This window comes from Lathamus discolor, chromosome 5 (genome assembly GCF_037157495.1).
Source record: "Lathamus discolor isolate bLatDis1 chromosome 5, bLatDis1.hap1, whole genome shotgun sequence".
Classification (NCBI taxonomy): Eukaryota; Metazoa; Chordata; class Aves; order Psittaciformes; family Psittacidae; genus Lathamus; species Lathamus discolor.
In genome coordinates, this window is record NC_088888.1 from 118,117,079 (window position 1) to 118,138,873 (window position 21,795).

Consider the following 21,795-nt stretch of genomic DNA (forward strand, 5'->3'; position numbering starts at 1 on the left):
ACCTGTTCAAAGTAATTCCTAGGTTTCAGGCCCTCTCCTCACTTCCCTGCTTACCAGCCAGCTCTGGGCAGACACTCGCCAGAGGGGAGCTCCTCTCCACCCATCAGTGTTCCAAATCATTCTCTCCAGGTGTTGCAACTGGGACACAGGTGAAGAGGAATTGCTCTAGGAATACCCAAGAAAGCCTCCAACATGAATGTGCTTATGAGGCTTGAAGGAAACAGTATGCCTATCCGCTGAGCATGCCAACGCTTTAGAAATGAGATCTCTTTTACATTTGAGATAAATTCTAGTCCAAATTTCAGTGGTAAAAAGTAAAATCAGCATTAATAATGCATAACGAGGAAAAGTAAATGTGGAGGAACATACATATGCCCTAAAACTACTTTTCTTATTTTCTGTTTAGCTTCAAGGAGCTTTCCACAGTGCACTCAGCCAGCAGATGCTGAAGACAAGCCAGCTTCCACACTAACTCACACAGATGGCGCTGGTGGAGTTGATTCTTGTACAAGAGCGGCTTGTCTTCTCAACTGAGATAAAGTTCCTGCATATATATCCTTTTTCTGAGTCAGGATCTCATCAAATGTAAGTACACTCCTCATGGCCAGGGAAATTGCATAATTCCTGGTAACACATTTTTAACCACCGCATCAACTTGCAGCTTTCTGACTGCTGTTGTGCAAAGCCATTTCTGAAATGGCCTCTCCTGCTGAAGCGACAAAGGCAGCGTAATCACCCCTACTTACAACTAAACAAATCTGTTCAGACAATGTAAACTCAGGCCTTCCTGAGAATAAACACTTTTGAGTTATTCATATATTCCACACTGGCACATAACCTTTTGTAATTTCAAAACCAGGTATTACACAAGCAAATCAGCAAACGCACAGACTCCAGCTCATTGCTGGATGTTAAGATGTTAACACAGACTAGACACAAGCAACGCAAACAACCAGGGTGATGCACTGGGCCAAAACAGCATACTAATGCTTTGATTTGGTTTGCATGCAAAGCAGGGGGTGTACATTATTTAGAGAGAAAGCCTTCCACAGCGCTATATCCACACAATTGCTTTAAGTTTAGAAGGAATACTAAATATTCATATTGGGTATCTAATACATTATAGATCTGCACAGAACTTGGCCACTGTAATTTTACAAGGTTAGTCCTGTGTGAAGCTGCTCACCCAATTTGGGACCAATAGGAGAGGGAAAGAAAATAGGAAACTCTTTAAAAGGAGGCCAGAGAAGAAGGCCAATGAAAGGGAGAAGAAAGTTCAGCAGAAGCAGCTTCTCATGGCAGAAAATCAATGCACAAAGATCTGGAATGTAAATGCTCCTGTGTGGGTTTGATGTGCAGAAGAACAACTATTGGGCATTGCAGGAGGAGGAGAGGAGGTGGGTAGGAGGCAGGGTGTATGCAGAAAGCCTGGCAGAGAGAGCATTGCAACGGTGAGAAGAGAGGGGTGGCAAAAACTGGGGCCAGCAGGGAGTAAAACATAACACAGAGAAAGGACCCAGAGAAGAACCATTTTTGTGGCCTGAAAATACACTTACAAGGAAGAATGTGACTTTCAAGTTTTCAGCATGTAACTATGAAAAACTAAGGTTAATGAAAAGTGCATATGGAAATGCAACAAGAAATGTGAATTTTCACCAAAAGGATGTCTGTTTAGTATTTAAATAGCCAACACCAGGAGCAGCAGAGTTCAAACACCAACAAGCAAAACAGGAACAAGGAGTCATCCATTCCCAGCTCCTTCTTACCAAGCCACAGATCACCACGGCCTTGAATATGTGATGTATTAGACTTTTTAGTAAGAAACTGTTCCCTGTGAGATGCTGGCACAGGGTGCCCAGAGAAGCTGTGCCTGCCCCATCCCTGGCAGTGCTCAAGGCCAGGTTGGACGAGGCTTGGAGCAACTTGGTCTAGTGGAAGGTGTCCCTGCCCACGGCAGGGGTTTGGAACTGGATGAGCTTTAAGGTCCTTTCCAACCCAAACCATTCTGCGGTTCTATGATCTCTCTACTCTAGAAGGCCAGCTTTGGGCAGCTGTCGCATAAGCAGCAATTAAAGCTCCAAGAAATAGAATCCAAGATGAAGACTGCGCCAGAATTTTTTTTTCTGCCATTTCAGAAGGTTTACATTTTTATTTTTTTAAGTATTTCTGCTGCCGGGTCTCTTTATATAGAGGCAGCGTAAAAACGCATTTACTGCTTTGCTCAGCTCAGTCTAGGCTGCATCCATAAAAACCTGAGTTTGCAAATGTAAGGAATACCCTCAGGGAAGAACAGCATTGTCCTCTGCAGGATTCTTCCCAGCACAAACTAGTTTTACTGACAACCTCAGTTAAAGTTTTCCAGGTTGTTTTGGGAGGACGCTATTTTTCCTCCTCCTAACTCATTCTCAACACCTCATCAAGCATAGGGAAAGCCTATTCAGTTCTGACAGCATTGCTTATGTTACATTTGCAAGCAAAGGCTCCATATTGTTCAGAGCTGTGAAGGAATTAGCGCTTGTTTCTCCCAAAAATTTTGTTGCGGTGACTTGATGGTTTGACAATACAACAAACAGAGAAAATTGCCTTCTAAACACAAAATCAATCGGCCATAAGTATTAGGAGCAAACTTTCCTGGTATGGACTTTACCCGGTCAGCTTTCTTTATCCATTTCTGTATGTTCTGTAAATCAAAAAAATAAATACTTTACTCGTAGGCTTTGCAATTTCGGGTACCCTATTAAGTTACTTGATTTTGCTATCAAGAGCACATGATCTTCTAAGCAAAGCTCCTTATTTGCCTTAGGTAAAATAGCGATGCAGTTGCATCAGGGGTGTTTCCGACTTGACAGGGCTTTTCCCTGGGCCTGTTTAGGATAGCTGGAAAGAAGAACAGGGAGAAAGCATGGAGAGAAGGGAGAGGAATGGCAGAAAACACAGGTGCAGTGGTCTAATCTCCTGGCCTTTGAAGACAGACAAAAGAATAATTACAATTACAGCTATTATCTCTCAAACATTCCTCTGGCAGGGAAAAGAAAAAAAGGAGCACTCCTGAGGCCACCTGATTTTAAACCAGTATTTAGTTTTCGACTCTTCATACCTTTTTAGCTTTATTGTGGACTGTCTTGCATGATTACATTCTCATTTTTGTTGCATTTGATACAGAGCTGCTGCACCAACTTTGCCAAGGTACTTTATGTACACACACAATACTGAAAGCTGAATTTGACAGGCCTTTATTTTTTAAAGGAATGTATCCAAAATTGGATTCTAATTTTGACATGGTTGAGATCATTTAAAGATTAAACTCTAATACAAACTGCAACAGATATTTGTTGTACGTAGTCAATATCAGAAAACCTTATAGGACATGTATCATACAAAAGTTCATACATTACAGTGGTTTCTTTTCTTAGATGTCTCTACAAATCAACCAATGCCTAGCTTGGACTTAGAACAGTCTGCTTTGAAAAATCAATATAACCTGATAAAAACCTGAAGCTAAAACCCACTAACATTCATTTCACTGTATTTCATTGAATATGAAACTATTACTCTCAGCTTTATCTAAAAGAAATCTGTCCTTGGAAAGCTTGAAGAAGCAACGGTTCCATTTCAATGCTTGAGACAGCTCCCTCCTCTGCAATGAGGACGAGTGATCGCAGATCCAATTTCACTTCCCCATCAATGTGTTTGGTTTCTTAACATTTCATAAATGTCCTGCCCAGAAATGTTTATGACTGGAATCTGATCTACAGCAGGGCAAAGTAGATCCAAATGCCTGTCAAATCATAGCGAGAGTCATTCAGGTCAACCTTCGGCTGAGGGAGTTCCTAGAACTGTGATTCTTATCATACCGTCAGGGTGCTCAGAAAAAAACCAACAACCATCATCATTATCACATTGACCTAACAGCACCTTACAAGCCTGTGTCATAAACTTACATTAAAGTCCTTTGAAACATGTTATGTAGTGTAACTGCTCTGAATTTCCCATCTGCCACCTTTTAAACTCTCAGCCAAGTAAGGTTTAACAAGATTGCCAGGTCTTCCAAAGGTGATTTCCCCATAGGTCTGACAAGAACTTTAATCTCCATATCCCCAGCATTAATTAATTCTATAAACAAAATACAGGTTAAAAGACTATTTTAACTTAGAAATCCAATTAAAGTATCTCATTATATTCCTTGGGTTTGATATATCTGTATTAAATATTCATATTTTTATTCCCTACATATGAGTAACTCCATTGGTATTAGCAGTGTTCCTCCATTCTCCTGGAATTCAAGAGGCCTTGAATTTCTGTATTTTAAGATGATGGAGAACACGGCTGAGCTCTCCACATACAACAGTTATTTTGTGGAGAATATTTTACAGGTTACCCGCATTTTTAGGAAGTATATTTACGGAGTTCACATCGAAGAACACAGTCCAAAATCTGCTTGCAACAGCACATTAAAGACCTTTCAGTACTCCAGAGCAGCTGTGACCCGGTAAAATCTAATTATTTCTAACATGCCCTTTGGAATTCTCCAGGAATATTTACTGTAATTTCTAACTGGTGCCATAAGCACTGGGCTGACCTTGGAATAAAACTGAAAGATAGCTGAACGTGTACCCTATACATCTTTCATGAGTATCCCACAGATACATGTTAAGGTTTAGCAAAATGGCACAGCGACATAACGCCGGGATCTGTTAACTAACACAACAAAGTCAGGAATGAGAAATACCAAAGGGAAATGCTACTGTAATAACAAAAGAATCTCAGTTTAAAGAAAATAACTACAGGATATTCGCAGCATCTCAAAACACCATAGCCCACTGCTCTGTCCCAGATGATGAGATGCAGACACACACTAACACCAGGAATACCTGTATGTATATATTATATGTACATATACATCCATACAGGCATGAATATAATGTGCTATATCAAGATGTATACATGATACAGTTGTATATACTGAGCTGCTTAGGGCACAGCTCACCCTGCCAGGACTATCAAAACAGACAATTGTACATCAACTTGTAGTCAATTTGTTACTAGTTTTTACTCTCCTCAGAGAAAGATGAGAACTGAAGCAATAGAGAGAAAAATCCTTTTCCCTCATTGTCAAGGAAAATCAATCTGGATTTTTTCTTTAATTAGTTGAATAAATACAGCAGATATATAACATTTCAAACATCTGAATACCAAATACATCAAGCAGCATTTAAAAAATGTACTAAAATCCCTCTCAAGAAAAGACAAGGTTTGACACTTTCTGGTTTCTCCGTATTTGTTTTTGCCAAGAGGTAAACGATGGGAATTTAAGTATGCAAACTTTATAGGGAAAGTGCAACTACCTGGCAGTTTCCAGAGGTCTTAAAGAAATCAAGCTCTCTTTAACAGAGCTTGGCCTTGCCATCTTCTGACACCAGCAGAAGGACCAACCACAAAAAGCAGGAGAGCTGGGATCAGCAGAGATAGCTTTCAGGTGCCTACCTTCCCCCGGCCATCAGCTCCTTGTGCTGGAGAACACGCATGGTGGGAACACTGCGGGAGATGGACAAGATCACCTACACACCACTAACAAAAGGACACTCATGAAGGCAGCGGCTGTCTGCCTTGAAAGAACCCCCCACTTTGATGGAAAACGTAAGACAATGACATTGGAAACACCTACTGCACCTACCAAATCCAACACTACTTGCGTGAGTCAGTAAGCCATGAATAAAGAGATGCTTAATGAAAAAACATCTAGGGGATACACTTTCTAGCTTGCTCTATGATAACCATAAACTCTGGGGTCTGTGACAAGAGTAGAAAGCTTGTTTTCTGATGAAAACCCCCTGAAGACTGCAGAGCACCCGGGCCTCACACACCCTCAACCTTGGTCTCGCTGGGCATGATAAGGTACCTGTGTTATCTTGGAGCGAGCGCTGCCCTGGGTGGAGCAGGAAAGCCAGGCAGCTCTTATCCCCTCGCTGATTTCAGACACCATTAAGCACTAAAACCTTGAGAAAACTCTCAAACCTCTCCCAGCGCTGCCACTGTTGCCTGCACGGCCTCAAGCGAGGCGCTATGGCCAGGCTGCGGCTGTCAATGGACACACCAGGAGAGTGACACCACTCGTGGCTGCTTAACAGAGTGACGAAAATAACACCTATTTATAATTAGGTTGGAAGCGTTTGTGCGACCAGTAACCATTCCTGCTCCTCAGGCCAAACACCAAGGGGAAGTCGACAACCCGCGTTAACATCCCAGCACTGACCGCACAAAAATGGTCACTGCGGGGTTTAACTTGCAGCACTAAGCGGACGAAGGGGCACCACCTCTCCCCGCACAGCCACCAGCGGCACCGCTGATATTCCTCCTACCAAAAAACAGGTGAAAAACCTAAAAAACACCCTAAAAACGCGTGTGCCGTGCGCGCGCCTCACGCACTCCCCACAGGGCCCCAGCGCAGCCTCCCCTCCCCCGCGCTACCGCGCTATGGCGCCGCCTGCTGCTCCCCCTAGCGTTCGCGTCCGCCGCGTGCCGTGCCGCGCCCCGCCCCGCCCCTCCCGCCGGCCACTCCCCCTCCCGGTGACGTATGGCCACGCCCCCCACGGCTTCGCCGCTGCCGCCGCGACTTGAGGGCGCGCGCCGAGCTCCGCGGCTGCCCCGCGCTCCGCGTACAGCTCCGCACCGCACCGCTCCGCTCCGCTCCCCGCGCCGGGACCCGGCCATGAGTGGGATTACGGCGGCGCCCGCCGCGCTGTAGCTGGGATCGCTTCTTTCCGCGCCCCGCAGGTAAGTGCGGGATAAGCGCTTTCTCCGCGGGAGTTGCGCGGGCTGGGGTATGAGGGGAGTGCGGCGATGGAACAAGAGGAGGAGGATGCGGCGGGAAGTTTGGGAGCCCACCTTTCCCTCGTCTTTTCCCCCCATCTCCCCAAGTCCCGGGGTGCGGGCATTGGCGCTGCGACGGGGAGCGCCCCGCTGTCTGCGCGGCAGGGCGCGGAACGCGGCGGACACCCCCGCGGGCAGAGCGGCGCCTGCAGCCGGCCTTTGCCATCCCCATCACCCGCCGCATACTTGGGGCGCTCCCGAAACTGCCAGTGCGGTACCGGCGTCGCACCAGCCCCGGGAGAAAGAGCATAAAACCGGGTTCCGCGGGAGCGCAGAGACCCGCGCAGCAGCAGCGTCGGGCCGGCACCCCGCGCCCCTCCTGCGCTGGGACCCCAGCCCCTTGATGGAGCGGGGCGGGGGGATCTTGCTGCCCATTCCCCGCGTTTCTGCCCTGCTTTGCCCCCTCCGTACGTACATTTTTAGGGAGGGCGGGAGCGTCTGTATCATGTCCCCTCCCCCCCCCCAGCCCCGCGGTGTCTCCGCGAGCGCGCAAATTCTGCGGGCGAGAAGCTGGGTAACAAAATGGTTGCACGTACGTTGAGGAGGAATGCAACAGGCCCCAGTTACCTTCAAACCGCCCCCCTTGCTGGAGGAAGAAGAGCTGGTTGATAATCTCCCCGGCATCCAAAAGGCCCTCGCCTAGTTCTAATCAACTTTGGTGGTGTTTTCAGTTTATTAAGTGATTGTCTGCCCTCCTATAAGCACGGCAAACAACATTCAGAAACGGCTTGCAAATAAACATTTTCATCCACTTGTTCCTTTGCACACCTCATCTCTACCTTCTTCTCGCCCCAAAACCCGTTTCACGGCTGCCAGATGTGCTAGAGCCTTTTGTTTCACCCATTTCCTCCAACAGCATTAGGAGCTGCAACTTAGTTGTGGAGGCAAAGCCCAAGCATCCCTGCAGATCCCAGCCTGGCATCTGCCATAGCATACGGCACTAGGCACAGCTCTGATTCTGAGGTTGGTTTGGAGGTTTTGGGTGCCTCTTTAGTCTCCAAGATCCACCCCTCTCCCGTGGTGGATTAAAGCTGAGCTCTTGCCCAGCCAGCTGCCTTTCTGGCTCAGTCCTTCTGTTTGAGGTAGCCTAAATTCTCCTCTCCCTGACCGCAGAGGGGTTTGGGTGCAGCCCTGGCGCAGCAGCCAGCCCAAGTTGTGAGGAGTGTTGCAAATGCCACGACGAGTGCATGTAATTAATTAATTCGTGGAGTGCTGTTAGCCATGGGTTACTAATTTGGACTGAAGGCAAGTCTCTTCCCTTCTTCAAGGGATCGATTCTGGCCGGTTAAAGAGTGCAGCGGAGTATTTTGTACACCAGATCCCCACCGAAAGGCAGGATTACTTCACTATTAAATCGTATTCCTGCAAAAGAGCATGTCAGCTGGATGCATTTTCTTATTGCCACTTGGAAATGCAAACCCTGAATCTTCTTTTTTCTATGTAAACCCTCTGTGCAGAGAAAAAGTATGGAAAGAAGAGGCTGAAAATGTTCTGACTTTAAAAACATTAAATCATTATCCTGACCCCAATTTCCTTGCCTAAAATATACTGCCCAAAAAGACAGAAGCATCAATTATGCTCACCATCTACTGCCTGGGGATACGGCGTCTTAATGAACATTTCTTTGAATTAGAGTGAAAAATGCATTTGTCAATTCAAGTGTGCAAAGACAAGAATGATTTGCTATAAAACAGAAAGATCAGTGTGTGTTTTCCTGGTCAAGAGATGCCACACGTTAGGTCATACTGAAGAGGTTTCAGTGCCCTTCCTTCTCCCCCTGCCACCCCCCTAAAAACCACCCTCAAGTTTCCTTTCTTTTTTTCCAAACCCATCCAATACAGCCCTGGTTTAAGATCGGTTTTCAAATATTTCATAAACAAAAGGTATACCTGGGTCTAGAGAAAGCCAATTATCTTTAAATATACTGAGGTTATTCTAATCCTCCTATTCATGCTGCTATCAAGCTTCTCTATTTTTCCATCCCCATTTAATCACTTCTAAAAGCTGTATTTATTTTCTTCCTGCTTTCTGCACTCCTATATACCAGAAACAGTGACAACCCTTGGCATAGATTTAAAATGCTAATTCTCTTTTTCCTGTATATTCATACAGTTTGATTGTAACTGCAGAAGGACCAGATAAGTACTGGAGTTAATACAATCAGCTGGGATACAAGAGTCTGTAAACTCCCTAAAAAGAGTTCTTTTTTAACTGATTTTAATTCCCTCCTTTGGAGGCTGCCTCTGTTTTTCTGAACAGGAGACTCTGTTGTAATTAAAGCCGAGAAAACTGGACAGCAGCAAAACCCATCTGACTTGTGGCTCTTTAAAGCAGTTTTTGTAGCATGTACCACCCCCCAGTGGGCAAAAAAACTCTGTAGTAAACTCAGAGCAAGCTTTAATCTGCAGAAACGAAGTGGATGCCTTTTACAAGAACAAAATAAAACAGCGTTTCTGGGTTGGTTTGGGGGTTATTTTTCCTTCTTTTTCATTCGTTTTCCCTTTGTCACCAGTAGCTCGAAGTTGAAGGAGCTTGTGGAAGGCGGTGGTGACTAATCAAAGCAATTGCTGGAGTTTGCAAACTTTGCACTGCAATTATTTGAAGTGGCCCCGGTTGGTAGATGGCCATCTTTGTCTGCTTCTCGAAGGAAGCATGGATGCTAATGGCTAGTTATTTCTGAAGTGTTTTCCTTAATCACTTCAAAGCACAGGGATACACAGAAGAATTAATATGGGATTGCTTACATTTATTTCTAGTAAGTCACCAACTATCACTCAGGGCAGGCATCTGGAGCAGTGTGCAGTAAATATATCATCAAAAACTCCTCCTTCTGTGAGCTGGAAGGATTCAAGCACTCTTACAGCTTGACTTCTTTAAAGCTTAGTTTTTGAGGAGCAAACTTAGTGCTCTGGAGATGCACAAGCGACTGTTTTAAAATGGAAGGACAGAAAACTACTGGGACTTTATCAAGTGTTTAAGTAATATTTTTACAAGCCTCATTTTGTGCCACAAATTCCCTATCATGTATAATTCCACCAAAAACTTGGGGGGGGGGGTGTTAGATTGTTACCTTGAAACAATGGCAGCGTTTGTTCTCTATTCTTTCAAGCAGGGGCGAGTTACCTCAGCAGCAGCTCTCAAAAGAAAAACTAGAAGCCATAATTGGCTAAACTCAAAGAGCACTAAAACACAAACCAAAAAGCCATTGCAAAACACTCCCCCTCAAAGTGCTCTTTCAACGTGCAACCTCTGCAGAAGCAGAGTAGTCAAAACAAGAGAGTGAGTAGGAATCACGTAATAGTCTGGATCTTTTCAACCTCGCTTCTTCAAAACGAGGAGAGGTTTTTAGAAGTAAACTTCAGAAGGGAACAACTCGTCGTTCATTTCCATCCTCTGCAGCAAATACTGGTTTGGCTGATCTTAGGCGTGGAGTCAGGCTTTTACTCAGAATCCCTTTCTAAGTCAGATTCGCTTGCATTTGAAGGAAGATCACATAAAAATTTGCATTTTTTAAGGTACTTGAGTTGGAACTAGTAAGACAAAAGCAGTATTTTATGTTCAACTGCTACACATGGGGGGGAGCAAATTTTCTACAATTAAAAGCTGCAACAAAAGAGCAAAACCAAAAAGCCCAAATTTCACCAAAACACAGAGATAAAACCTGACTGAAGGGCTCACTCTCACTTTAAGGATCCACTTTACATTCTTTACCCCTTGGAAAGACAGCTAGAGGACCTTCTGCTCGCCCAGCACCAAACAAAAGACTGGGGCACCTTCCTGAAATATGATGATCGTGGAAATTGCAGCTCCTAGACAGGGTGCTTAGAAAGCATTTTGCTGTCACTATCAACTAACCCTGAGTAATACCCTTAAAGAAAACAAAGTATGGGCATTGTTTTAAGGGTAGATTAGCACCGTGGAACTTCTTTTTGTTTGCTTTCAATAAAACAAACCAACTTGGTGAAGCTATTCAAGAGGCAGCATGACCTTTGGAAGCTAAAATGGATGTATATGCAGTAGACTTGACATATTTTTAAAAAGGAGCACATTTTGTGCTTCAGATCCATTTCAGAATCTAAACAAATAGAGAATTCTGGAATGTAACTATACTGAGGAATCAGAATTAGGCTTCTCATGTACATACATTAACTTTAAATGATACTCTTGTCATTTATAATATGAAAATCCCGAGTTGTTTCCCTTCCCCCTGTTACTTTGATGGCTAGAAAGAAGCCCCTGAACTACCAGAGTTCCTGCCGGCGAACACAGAGGTAGATTAGAAATTCAAATAAGCATTGTGTGACCTCGAGTCAGGAGGTCTTGATTTTATTCACATTTTATCACAGCTTGGGAAGAAAAGAGCTCTTTGGCACCATTTTTGAGGGTAAACCCCCCACCTTTTCAAATATACCAAAACTATTTCTTTTCTTCTCCTTGCTGCCTACAGGGACAGCGAGTACAGCTGGACTCATCCCTTAGAGTAAATATTCTTTGATACATTTTTCTTGTATAGTGCAAATTACTTTTACCATTTTAAAATAAGATGTCCCCCTGCTTAGCTGTGCTCCAGCGATAAGTACACACGCGAGGCTCAAGCATTACCACTATCTGTAGTAATTCACTTGCTTTACAGTGTCCCAGAAAAAGTAATTGAAGCATGCAGTTCAGTGAAGTTCATGAAAACACTCAGCTCAGAATAAAGATAAGCAGAAAAGCTGCTGTTGGGTTGTTCCAGTGTTACTTTTGTTACCAAAGAAAAGCCATTTTTGCATTTTAAAAATGAATTTTAGCACATACTTTGTGAAAATCGGCTCTGTTCAAAAGTAATGGCTTCTTTCAAACCCATGTGGCCATGAAGCCTCCCAGTCTGATGTTGCAGAAACCTGGACACAGTGTCTGTACCAGTGGGGGTCACTTTTCTTTTCATCCTGCCGGATCAGCTATAATGACTTGGTGTCAGGGAATATTTAGAGACAGCTCAAGGAGGGGAAAGTTGGAGCATGGCAGCAGGATTCCCTTCTTCTCTGTAGACAGATCACTGGAGCCTTTGATATGCAAAAACATTGTTTTCAGCTATGGCTTGAGATATAAAAGGGAAGTGCGAGATATCAAACAATCAAGACCTGAAGAAAACTATTCTAAGTTCAGAAAAAGGAAGGGGGGGGTAAGGGTCTTAATCCACATTTTTGAAACAGTGTCTCTTCTCCAAAGAGACCTGCTTTTATTTTTCTCACTCGTTTTCATGTTTCAATTTGGAGAAAAGGGCCGAAAAAATTCCAAGAATTTAATGAGCTTTAGTGCTTTCATTTTAATCCTACACATTACTGCTGTTATAATAGCGGCAATAAATGAAGGGATGACTATCAACTGGAGCAAAGAGGAAACAGCTTATATGCTAGGAAAGTAAAACAAATGAACTTACTTTCTCATGTGTCTATGTATATCTAATATATGCATACTAGAACCTCTGGTTTGCTTAATACTAACTGGTTTTTTACAGCTCTAAGGAAAATGGGGGGGTTTCCTTAAGTAATGAAAAGTTATTGTAACCTTCAAAGGCCTGTTTAAGAAATGTATATTCCTGTGTCACAGCATATGTCCAGAAAATACCCTCTGTCACAACTTCTCATTAGTTCCTAAGAGATTCCTTCTTTTTCTACAGCTGTTAAGCACCTCTTTATTTCAGAGTTTCAGAAATAGAGCCTGGATTTCTATCCCCAAACACATCAGTAATACAGCACAAGAAAACTGGACACTGGAAGACTGTGGAGCTTTTTTTTGTTCCATTTTGTAACGATTGCATAATTTACCCACATTACATAAGTTACCAAAAAACCATGTATTCCCTTATATTCTAAAATGTGGCTACTCAGACTGAGTTTTGGCCTTAAATAAAGCATATGATAAAATATTTATTTATGCCACCGTGGGGGGGGTGTCTCATTTTGAGTTACTATTTTCATTATACTGCTGAAAACAAGGTGCAGAAACAAAGCTCAGATGAGCATGCAAGCAGCATCAGGGGAGAAAAGGCTTTTTACCATTCCCTCACTAAAGAGTCTCACCTTCTATTAAAATGGAGTTTTGGGGGGGTTTTGGTTGGTTGTTGAGGGCTTTTTTAAGGTCAATATTTTCCTAAGGAAAGAAAAAAAAAACCAAGCAGCGTAATTGTTATCTATGTCAATAATTTTGTATCATTTCATATTCCTTGTTGCTATAGGAATATTACAGATTATTTTTTGATGGATTGTTTCAAATCGCAAGACAAGAGGTTTAAAACAGAGATTGTTTCTCTTTAGGCCTAATATTTTCTTTCTGAAGGACCCAAAGGTACTCTTAGTAAAGCTGGTAGGAAGGCAGCTAAGTAAGCATTACTCAGCATGCTGTTTCTTCCTAGCATTTCAGTTCCGAGGCTTGTGCTTAGTTCTCTGGACAACATGCAGCCATGAAAGGGAGAAGTAAGTAAACGTTAAGGGTTTCTCTCATTTCAGATTTCACTACTTCTATTTCAGACATACTAACTACATGCTTTGAGGGGACAGATACTTGATACCTCACTGGATACTTGCTGCAGTAGTGATATGAAGTAGCCCAAGTTAATAATACCATTCAAAAAATAACAAAAATAATTAGAGTTCTTCAAGAAATAGGAAGAGCCAAGACTGAAAACAGTGTTTTTTCCTGAAATGAGGAAAATTGGATAGAATGCTAATCTAAGCACCAATTCCACTGTGCAAAGTGACAAATACAACAGATCGAGCCCATTTAATGGACAAAACCCACATATGTATCTCTGTTGTCAAAGAGTAGACACAGATGCCTGGCAAGTCCCCAGTTCAGATTCAGCATGTTGCAGATGTCAAATATTAATACAGGATTTGAGAAAAACATTTCCCCTTTCATGCAGTAACTGCTGAATGGTAACTGGCTCCCTTTACATTTAAAACCAAGGAGAGGATCATCATTTATCTCAGTGTACCAAGAACACAAAGCAAGCAAACATTTTGGCCTCCTCCAAGGAGTTAGGACTCGTATTTGTAATCAGGTGGGAAACATCACTTACAAATACTTTGTTACTGCCTGTCAATTCAGGATGACTTTATTTTGTGCTGAAGGAAAGGAAGATGTAGTTCCAGCAAAACCGCAGTAACATGAGACCAAACAGCAGCAATGTTTTCTTAAAGAGCTCTGTATTTTGCTGAAATACAACTATTTTGGGCAAACAAGATGCATGCGAGTCATGGATGTGATAAGCACAGCATGATTTACATAGGGGGTGCAACACAACTCATATTGGTGTCCACCGGTTGTTATTAATTCCAGTTTCTTTTGTTTCTACTTTTACAGGAAATTAAGAGTTCAAGGAAAGCTTTGAAAGAGGAGTTTTCTTTGAAGGACATCGTATTTTTGTGGGGGTTTTTTACATGAAGAAAACCATCTGAATTGCCTGACATTTCTACAGTACAGTCACTTGCGTTCTCGCAGCGCAGGAGGAATTCTTTCCTGCATTACAAATTGGGAAGAAGTATTAAAAAGTGAGAGTCGGAAAATGGTTCTCTGAGAAGCGTGGATGTATCAGGATGTAGCTACTGTACAACGTTTATACTTGGATAATTCTGGACAGGAAAAAGCAGCTCCATTCCTGACCTCCTGAAGAGGCTACCATCCTTCAAGCCTCAGCATAATGAATAGTTTCCATCATGCGGCGCTGAAGTTACCACCTCTGACCACTACGCTGCACAGAAGAGTTTGTAAGAGTTACAAAGAAAGTAATTCCTGCTAAAGGCATTAAACCAAACAAAAGAGGCTCTTCATTCACAGACTTTACATGAGGACAGAAATAGAGGGAAGCTGAAGCTTTTCCACACCCCAGCCTGGTGTGCTTATGTACCATGATAAATCTTGGTTGGAATGCTCATTGAGTGTCGTGCCAGGAGCCAGGAAACACACAGCACCGGGGAGGGCCATCTGAGTAAACGCCACTGAGGAAAAACACAGCTCCATGGAGTAAACCGTAAGAGTGACTCGTGAGAAAGACATTCCTTTACTGGATATCCTCAAGCACAAACTTTACTCATACCTTTAAATACGGTAGGATCAATATTAATTTCTTTTCCTTTTTGTGCCTCAGAGAATAAAGTTCAATTAATATATGAACCCACAAGAGAAAAGGTCATGACACTGCTTAATGCATAGGTCATCTTGCAGAAGTTCTCACAACCCTAATTACAATGGTAATTGAATTATGTTGTCTTAAAAGCTATAAAAATGCTAATGACCTGAGCTCAATGTACAAACACACTACCGATGCGAAGTACAATTTCAGTCTCAAGAGTTAATTTATATTATCCTACCGTGCACAGTTTGAACTAATAAGATGGGAAAATGTGGTTAAACCTTCCAAATAGTCTCTTATTAGTGTACTGCTCAGTGAAAGACTTTTGAGAATGACTAATATTTAAACATGAAATTAAGCATGTAATGAAGTATTCTGTCCAGTCAACTAGAAAGCCATAGCTCTACCAGCTACGTCAGGTTGTTAGCTACCTACCGGTTGTAACATTCACCTTTCTAAACATTCCAGCTCAAAAAACACCTCAAGTAGGCTGCAGTATCCAAGAGATGCTCAACATGACATTGAGCACTTTGGAAAACCTTGGAAAAAAGTCTTTAGCTGGCCCTTACTCTTTTGAATGTTGTGCTTTGCTGTTAGGACTTTTCTGGACCTCCGTAACAGCTACCACTAAACTTGTGGGTTTGGTGAGGGGTTTATAGTTCATTGAAGGGTGCCTGGGCTAGTTAGCTGGCTAAGGAACTACTGCTTAGCTTTCAGATATAGAATGATGTACTCGAACTCTGGTATGACTTCAGCTCTGTACTTACGTGGTATTTGAGAACAAGACTGTCTGCACATGAAGTGTGAAGGGATTCTTAGAAAGAGCCTTTATGCTTAAGCAAAACAATTCACAGATCAGACATACCTGATTATGTTCCTTTCAATTGCTATGCAGAATAACCTATTAACTTAATTGAATTAGTACAAGAAGTAGTACAATTATTGATGTAAGGAAAGCAAAATGTGTCTAAGAGCTTGAATTCTGGTTTAATATGTGTGTTTCAGATGTCTTCTGTAATGTTGAAGTTGAATTTTCACTGCAGTTTCTTCGCTGATGATCTGGATAATTTTGTTTGTTTGGTTTTTTTAGATTGTTGAAGATCAGAACTGTATACAAATCTCATCATTCCTGACCATGATTAGTGTAACCTGGAGCATCTTCCTAGTTTGGACTAAAATAGGGCTGTTACTTGACATGGCACCGTGTTCTGTTAGTGCCAAACCATGCCCTTCAGTATGTCGCTGTGATATGGGTTTCATATATTGTAATGATCGCGATTTGACGTCTATTCCTACAGGAATCCCAGAGGATGCTACTACCCTGTTCCTTCAGAACAATCAAATAAATAATGCTGGGATTCCTTCAGAACTGAAGAACTTGCTTAGGGTGGAAAGAATATATTTATACCACAACAGCCTAGATGAATTCCCCACTAACCTCCCTAAGTACGTTAAGGAACTGCATTTGCAGGAGAACAATATAAGGACCATTACTTATGATTCACTTTCACAAATTCCTTATCTGGAAGAACTGCATTTGGATGATAATTCTGTTTCCGCTGTTAGCATTGAGGATGGAGCTTTCCGGGACAACATCTATCTCAGACTTCTTTTTCTCTCTCGAAATCACCTTAGCACCATTCCCTGGGGTTTGCCTAAAACCATAGAAGAGCTACGCTTGGATGATAATCGTATTTCCACGATTTCAGAGCCGTCCCTTCAAGACCTTACAAATCTAAAACGCCTCGTTTTAGACGGGAATCTTCTAAATAATCACGGATTAGGAGACAAAGTCTTCATGAATCTAGTCAATCTTACAGAACTGTCGCTGGTCCGCAATTCGCTCACAGCCGCACCGGTGAATTTGCCAGGAACAAACCTAAGAAAGCTTTACCTTCAAGAAAACCACATCAACCGTGTGCCACCCAATGCTTTCTCTTACTTAAGGCAGTTGTATCGACTAGATATGTCCAACAACAATCTTAGCAATTTACCTCAGGGTGTCTTCGATGATCTGGACAACATAACTCAACTTTTCCTTCGCAACAACCCTTGGAACTGCGGGTGCAAAATGAAATGGGTACGCGACTGGTTACAGTCATTGCCTTTAAAAGTTAACGTGCGTGGACTGATGTGTCAGGCACCAGAGAAAGTCCGTGGAATGGCTATCAAAGACCTCAGCGTGGAGCTATTTGATTGTAAGGACGATGGCATGATGAGCACCATCCAAATCACTACCGCGGTACCAAACACCTTATACCCTGCCCAGGGCCACTGGCCGGTTTCTGTGACCAAACAACCAGACATCAAGACTCCCAACCTAAACAAAAACTACAGAACCACAGCAAGCCCAGTGCGCAAAATCATTACAATATTCGTGAAATCCGTAAGCACGGAGACTATCCACATCTCCTGGAAAGTTGCACTACCAATGACTGCTTTAAGACTGAGCTGGCTCAAGATGGGTCACAGCCCTGCCTTTGGATCTATAACTGAAACAATCGTTACAGGCGACAGAAATGACTATTTGCTCACGGCTCTCGAACCGGAATCGCCGTACCGCGTGTGCATGGTTCCCATGGAAACCAGCAACATCTATCTCTCCGACGAAACGCCTGAATGCATCGAGACCGAGACGGCCCCTCTGAAGATGTACAACCCCACCACGACCCTCAACCGGGAGCAGGAGAAAGAACCTTACAAAAACTCCAGCTTGCCCTTGGCCGCCATCATCGGCGGGGCGGTGGCGCTGGTGGCCATCGCGCTGCTGGCCCTGGTCTGCTGGTACGTCCACAGAAACGGGTCCCTGTTCTCCCGGAACTGCGCCTACAGCAAGGGACGCCGGAGAAAGGACGACTACGCTGAAGCGGGAACCAAGAAGGACAACTCCATCCTAGAAATCAGGGAGACTTCTTTCCAGATGATACCAATAACCAATGACCAAGTGTCCAAGGAGGAGTTTGTAATACACACCATTTTCCCACCTAACGGCATGAATCTGTACAAGAACAGCCACAGTGAAAGCAGTAGTAACAGGAGCTACAGAGACAGTGGTATTCCAGATTCAGACCATTCACACTCATGATACTGAAGGACATGAAAGACTGGTTTGGGTTTGGTTGGGTTTTTTTTGGTTTTGTTTTTTAAAGAAAACAAGAAAAGACTGACTTAACAGTTGCTGTTCTACTGCAAAACACTGGATTAAAAGACTGACAAAGCAATGTACTGTACATTTGCCATATAATTTATATTTAAGAACTTTTTATTAAAAGTTTCAAATTTCAGGCTACTGCTGCGATTAATGTAGTGGGGATACCTGACCACAATTCTATATTTTAGTATTTTTTAGTAATTTGTACTGTATTTTCCTTGCTAATATTGAAGTTACAGACCATTTAACTTTTGTGTTCTACTGAGTAAGATGACTTGTTGACTGTGAAAGTGAATTTTCTTGCCGTGTTGAGCAGTCAGAACATTCATCTGAGATCCTTGTAAGTGTAAGCACAGGCCATTTTTCACTTTGGTATCAATAAAACAATGTTGAACCTGGCAAATCAGGAACATCAAGAAGTGGTTGCAAAAACTCACAGAACTTTCAATGTTGGGTCTATTCAATCTGTAAACCACAACAATATTCAATAAACAAAAATGCGTGTAGTAATGGGCAATATCAGCTGTCTGGATATATCCATTCAACAATGGTGACATCCAATTTAAAAGAAAATAAGCAAATCGATGACATCCATGAGACTGAAGCTTTTGACGTGTGTCAAAAAAAGAATTGATCCCTGGAAAAAAGCCCAATCAAATTCCTAACAGGGAATTCAGAAGTATGTACTAGGTTCTACAAACCAAGGGACCAGACAGGGCTTATGGATAGGTTTCTGGTTATCAAAGCCAGTGGGCTGCTTATTACAGAGATAACAGTGATGGATGGTCACAGGCATTTGGCAGGCAAGGGCAGGAGGACAGAGACAACACTTGGAAACTGCTTTGAACAGACAAAAGGCTGAAAGTGCAGTTTTGTAAGGAAAGAGGGGGACAAAAAGGACAGGCAATGTAACAACGTCTCAAAAACTTTAGTCACAAAGGTAAGCAGACAGTTGGGGAATACAGTGAGCAAACAGTATACAGGGATGTGTTCAGTATACTGCCATTACAGTCAGGAATACTGCCCATTACTGTCACAGTTTTCCAGCGATTCCTGGAGAAATCTGTAAGGGTAACATGTTTCTTTCTGCCTTCCTACTGAACGATGAGCTTTTCATGTTTAAACCCCAAGCCACTCTCTGTTGCCGTAATCATTTGTTTCTTCAACTAAAAACCAAAGTGCTTTGTACGCCCTTTGGCCAGTCTTGTGTGTGCCTTGATCCAACGCTACATGTATCAAGCTTTTAAAAACTTTAAAAAAAGGACAAAAAAATAAAATACCCATTTTTTCATATGTAACTTCACTATGAAAAATACTGGTCTTATTGATGAATAAAGTTGGAAAAGCAGGTTGAAAGAATGCTGCATCGCTGCAGCGCACTGGTAGGAAACCCGCTCAGAAGCTACTACTTTTCAGGTCATGGGCTTCACCTTTTGCTTTGTTCAGCTTGACAGTATTACACTTGCAGGGTTTCTTTAGTATTGATTACTTGGGAAACAGGTTTTCACAACTTTCAAGTGTGTGAACAATGACAGGGAGGGAAGGCATGGAGTTACCGACCCTCTGAGATACGAGTTTTTCCTGACTAAAACAGCAAACAGAAGAGTATTTTGGACAATATTTCAAATGAGAAGGAATATTTACCACATGCAATTCCATTTTGAGAGTTTTAGCAGTGCTTGGCCTGTTTGTATCCTTAAAAGTGGTAAAGGATGGAAGATGACAAGAAAAAAGTGACAGAGTGATGGTTTCAGCAGCCTGCAAATGATTCTCCTGCCAGGGACCCATCCTACTGCACAGACCCAAAACTTCCAGTAACACACAGCTCTTTTCATCGCCATTTTCCAGATGTGCCCAGGGAAGTTCCTCTCCAAACTCCCTGTGCCATGGTTACTGGTTCCTCAACCTCACCTTCAAGAATGCCAGCTGTGGTTCCCGAGCAACGGAGGAGCAGCACCGTGCTTTCCTGCTGACCTTACACAAATCTTGTCATCTCCTTCACACGGAGCACTGAGTGGATCCACAATCCCAAAAGTAACAAAGAGGCATGTTATTCTGATCAGCAGTGAGCTCAGCTCAGTGTTATGCACTAAATGAGACTAATTCGCCTTATCTTCCCATCAGGTACAAATCTAGGCAAGGGGGAGAAAGCCAAGAGTAAGCACACGGAGCCTCATTATGTTCCTGTGCAAAAGGCTTCCCAAGTAGTAATTGGAAAAGAAAACCCAACATGGATGGAGAAGACGGACCTGTTTTTCATCTAAGCTAGCACGTGGGGACCCCTATAGCAGAGATAAATTTAACAGCTGGGTCACTGGCAATAGATTACTAGTTCTTTGCCATCAGCTCTCAAAATTAAATGGGTTTTCCTGCATTTTCAAGCAATTTACATGAAAGCCTCTCTCCTAGTTGACTCTAAATTTGTGTCGTGAAAAGAGTAAGGTAACAGTCAATGAGTACTCTCCCATGTCTCTCCTGAAGCACCTCTGCCAGAGGTAGCCTAGTAATGGTACTTGGCATGTACGACACATCTCAGTGATGCCATGCAAATGGGGTATAAGAAAACTGCCATTTGAGGAGGAGATAATTGCATGTGAATCTTAAGCACAAGTACTTTTCATGTGCAATATATGTATTGTGAGGCAGCAGTATACAAATCCAGGACAGCTTCAACAAGTTGGCCCAGCTGTTCCTGCTTTACCTCCACCAGAGTGAAAACCTGGACCAGTGATTCTGTCCTCTGCAAAGAACCAGGCCAGGTCTGCAGGGAGAGCTGGCGTCCTCCTACCACATGTGCTGTCAGTGGGAAAGACGGCCCATTCATGCATACAAGATCTTCCTTAGGTTCTACAGCAACCTGTATGCAATGTGCACAGTATTAAGATTAATTTGGCAAGTGGAAGATTGATTTCAAACTAAACTGTAATATTTTTCCCTGGATATATATACAAATTCCTATTCTGCTCCATGTCATGCCCATCTCCTCAAGACTCTTCTACTTATCATGGTGCTGCAGTTCCAGCACGCAACGCTCTAGCACCATGCATAAATCCCTTCTATTAGACAGTTAAGAGACACAGGCAAATCGGATTATTACATTGAGCAGTTTACTGCACACATTTACCAAAATAACATTAATCCACATTAAATTTATCTCAAATAATTTTCAATGTACTGTTCAATATTTAATTATGGAGGAAGGAGTGACTTTCATTTCAGCGTTGCATAAATTTATGTGCAGAGTTAATTTAATCAGCATCCTCTATATTAAAATACTTTGCCAACTATCTTTTATACTCTTCATCATCCTCCCTCTTTATTCTTAAATTTATACTGCACTCCTGAATTGCTCACAGTCCTGTTTGAACCTGAAAGCTGCCTCCAAAAACACCCTGGGTACTTTGGAAACCATATTAACTCTGTCTCATCTCGGTACCTTCCAGAACTAAATTTGCTTCATTTATAAGCCATTATTTTACCAGCTTTGTACAACAGCCTGAAATATAAGAACTGTTGGGAATTTTTGTTTTTTCCTCCTGGCTTTAACAGTACCAAATTCAAAGTATTATGGTCTTGGAACACAGTTACCATTTCTGCTAATGCACTAGCTAGCATGCGAGCTATATTGTGCCAATGCTGTACATATTGAATGTAGAGC

General features: G+C 42.7%; 2 protein-coding genes across 5 annotated transcripts in view; one reads left to right on the forward strand and one right to left on the reverse strand.

Moving 5' to 3' along the window:
- Positions 1 to 21,795, reverse strand: part of MACROD2 (mono-ADP ribosylhydrolase 2) — an 890,631-nt gene that overhangs the window by 767,523 nt on the left and 101,313 nt on the right. The gene's annotated exons all lie outside the window — the stretch shown is intronic.
- Positions 6,616 to 19,435, forward strand: FLRT3 (fibronectin leucine rich transmembrane protein 3). 2 transcript variants are annotated; one of them, XM_065679261.1, is made up of 3 exons: positions 6,616 to 6,774; positions 14,218 to 14,961; positions 16,077 to 19,435. In XM_065679261.1, exon 3 carries the CDS (start codon positions 16,122 to 16,124, stop codon positions 18,069 to 18,071), a length of 1,950 nt encoding a protein of 649 aa, XP_065535333.1. In that variant the 5' UTR covers positions 6,616 to 6,774; positions 14,218 to 14,961; positions 16,077 to 16,121; the 3' UTR covers positions 18,072 to 19,435. The 2 variants fall into 2 exon arrangements, with proteins under 2 accessions (XP_065535333.1, XP_065535334.1); XM_065679262.1 differs by lacking the exon at positions 6,616 to 6,774 and adding an exon at positions 13,269 to 13,328.

Bases quoted from the DNA above. Each gene is read 5' to 3' on its own strand.
- FLRT3 (XM_065679261.1), top strand. From the start codon at position 16,122: ATGATTAGTGTAACCTGGAGCATCTTCCTAGTTTGGACTAAAATAGGG.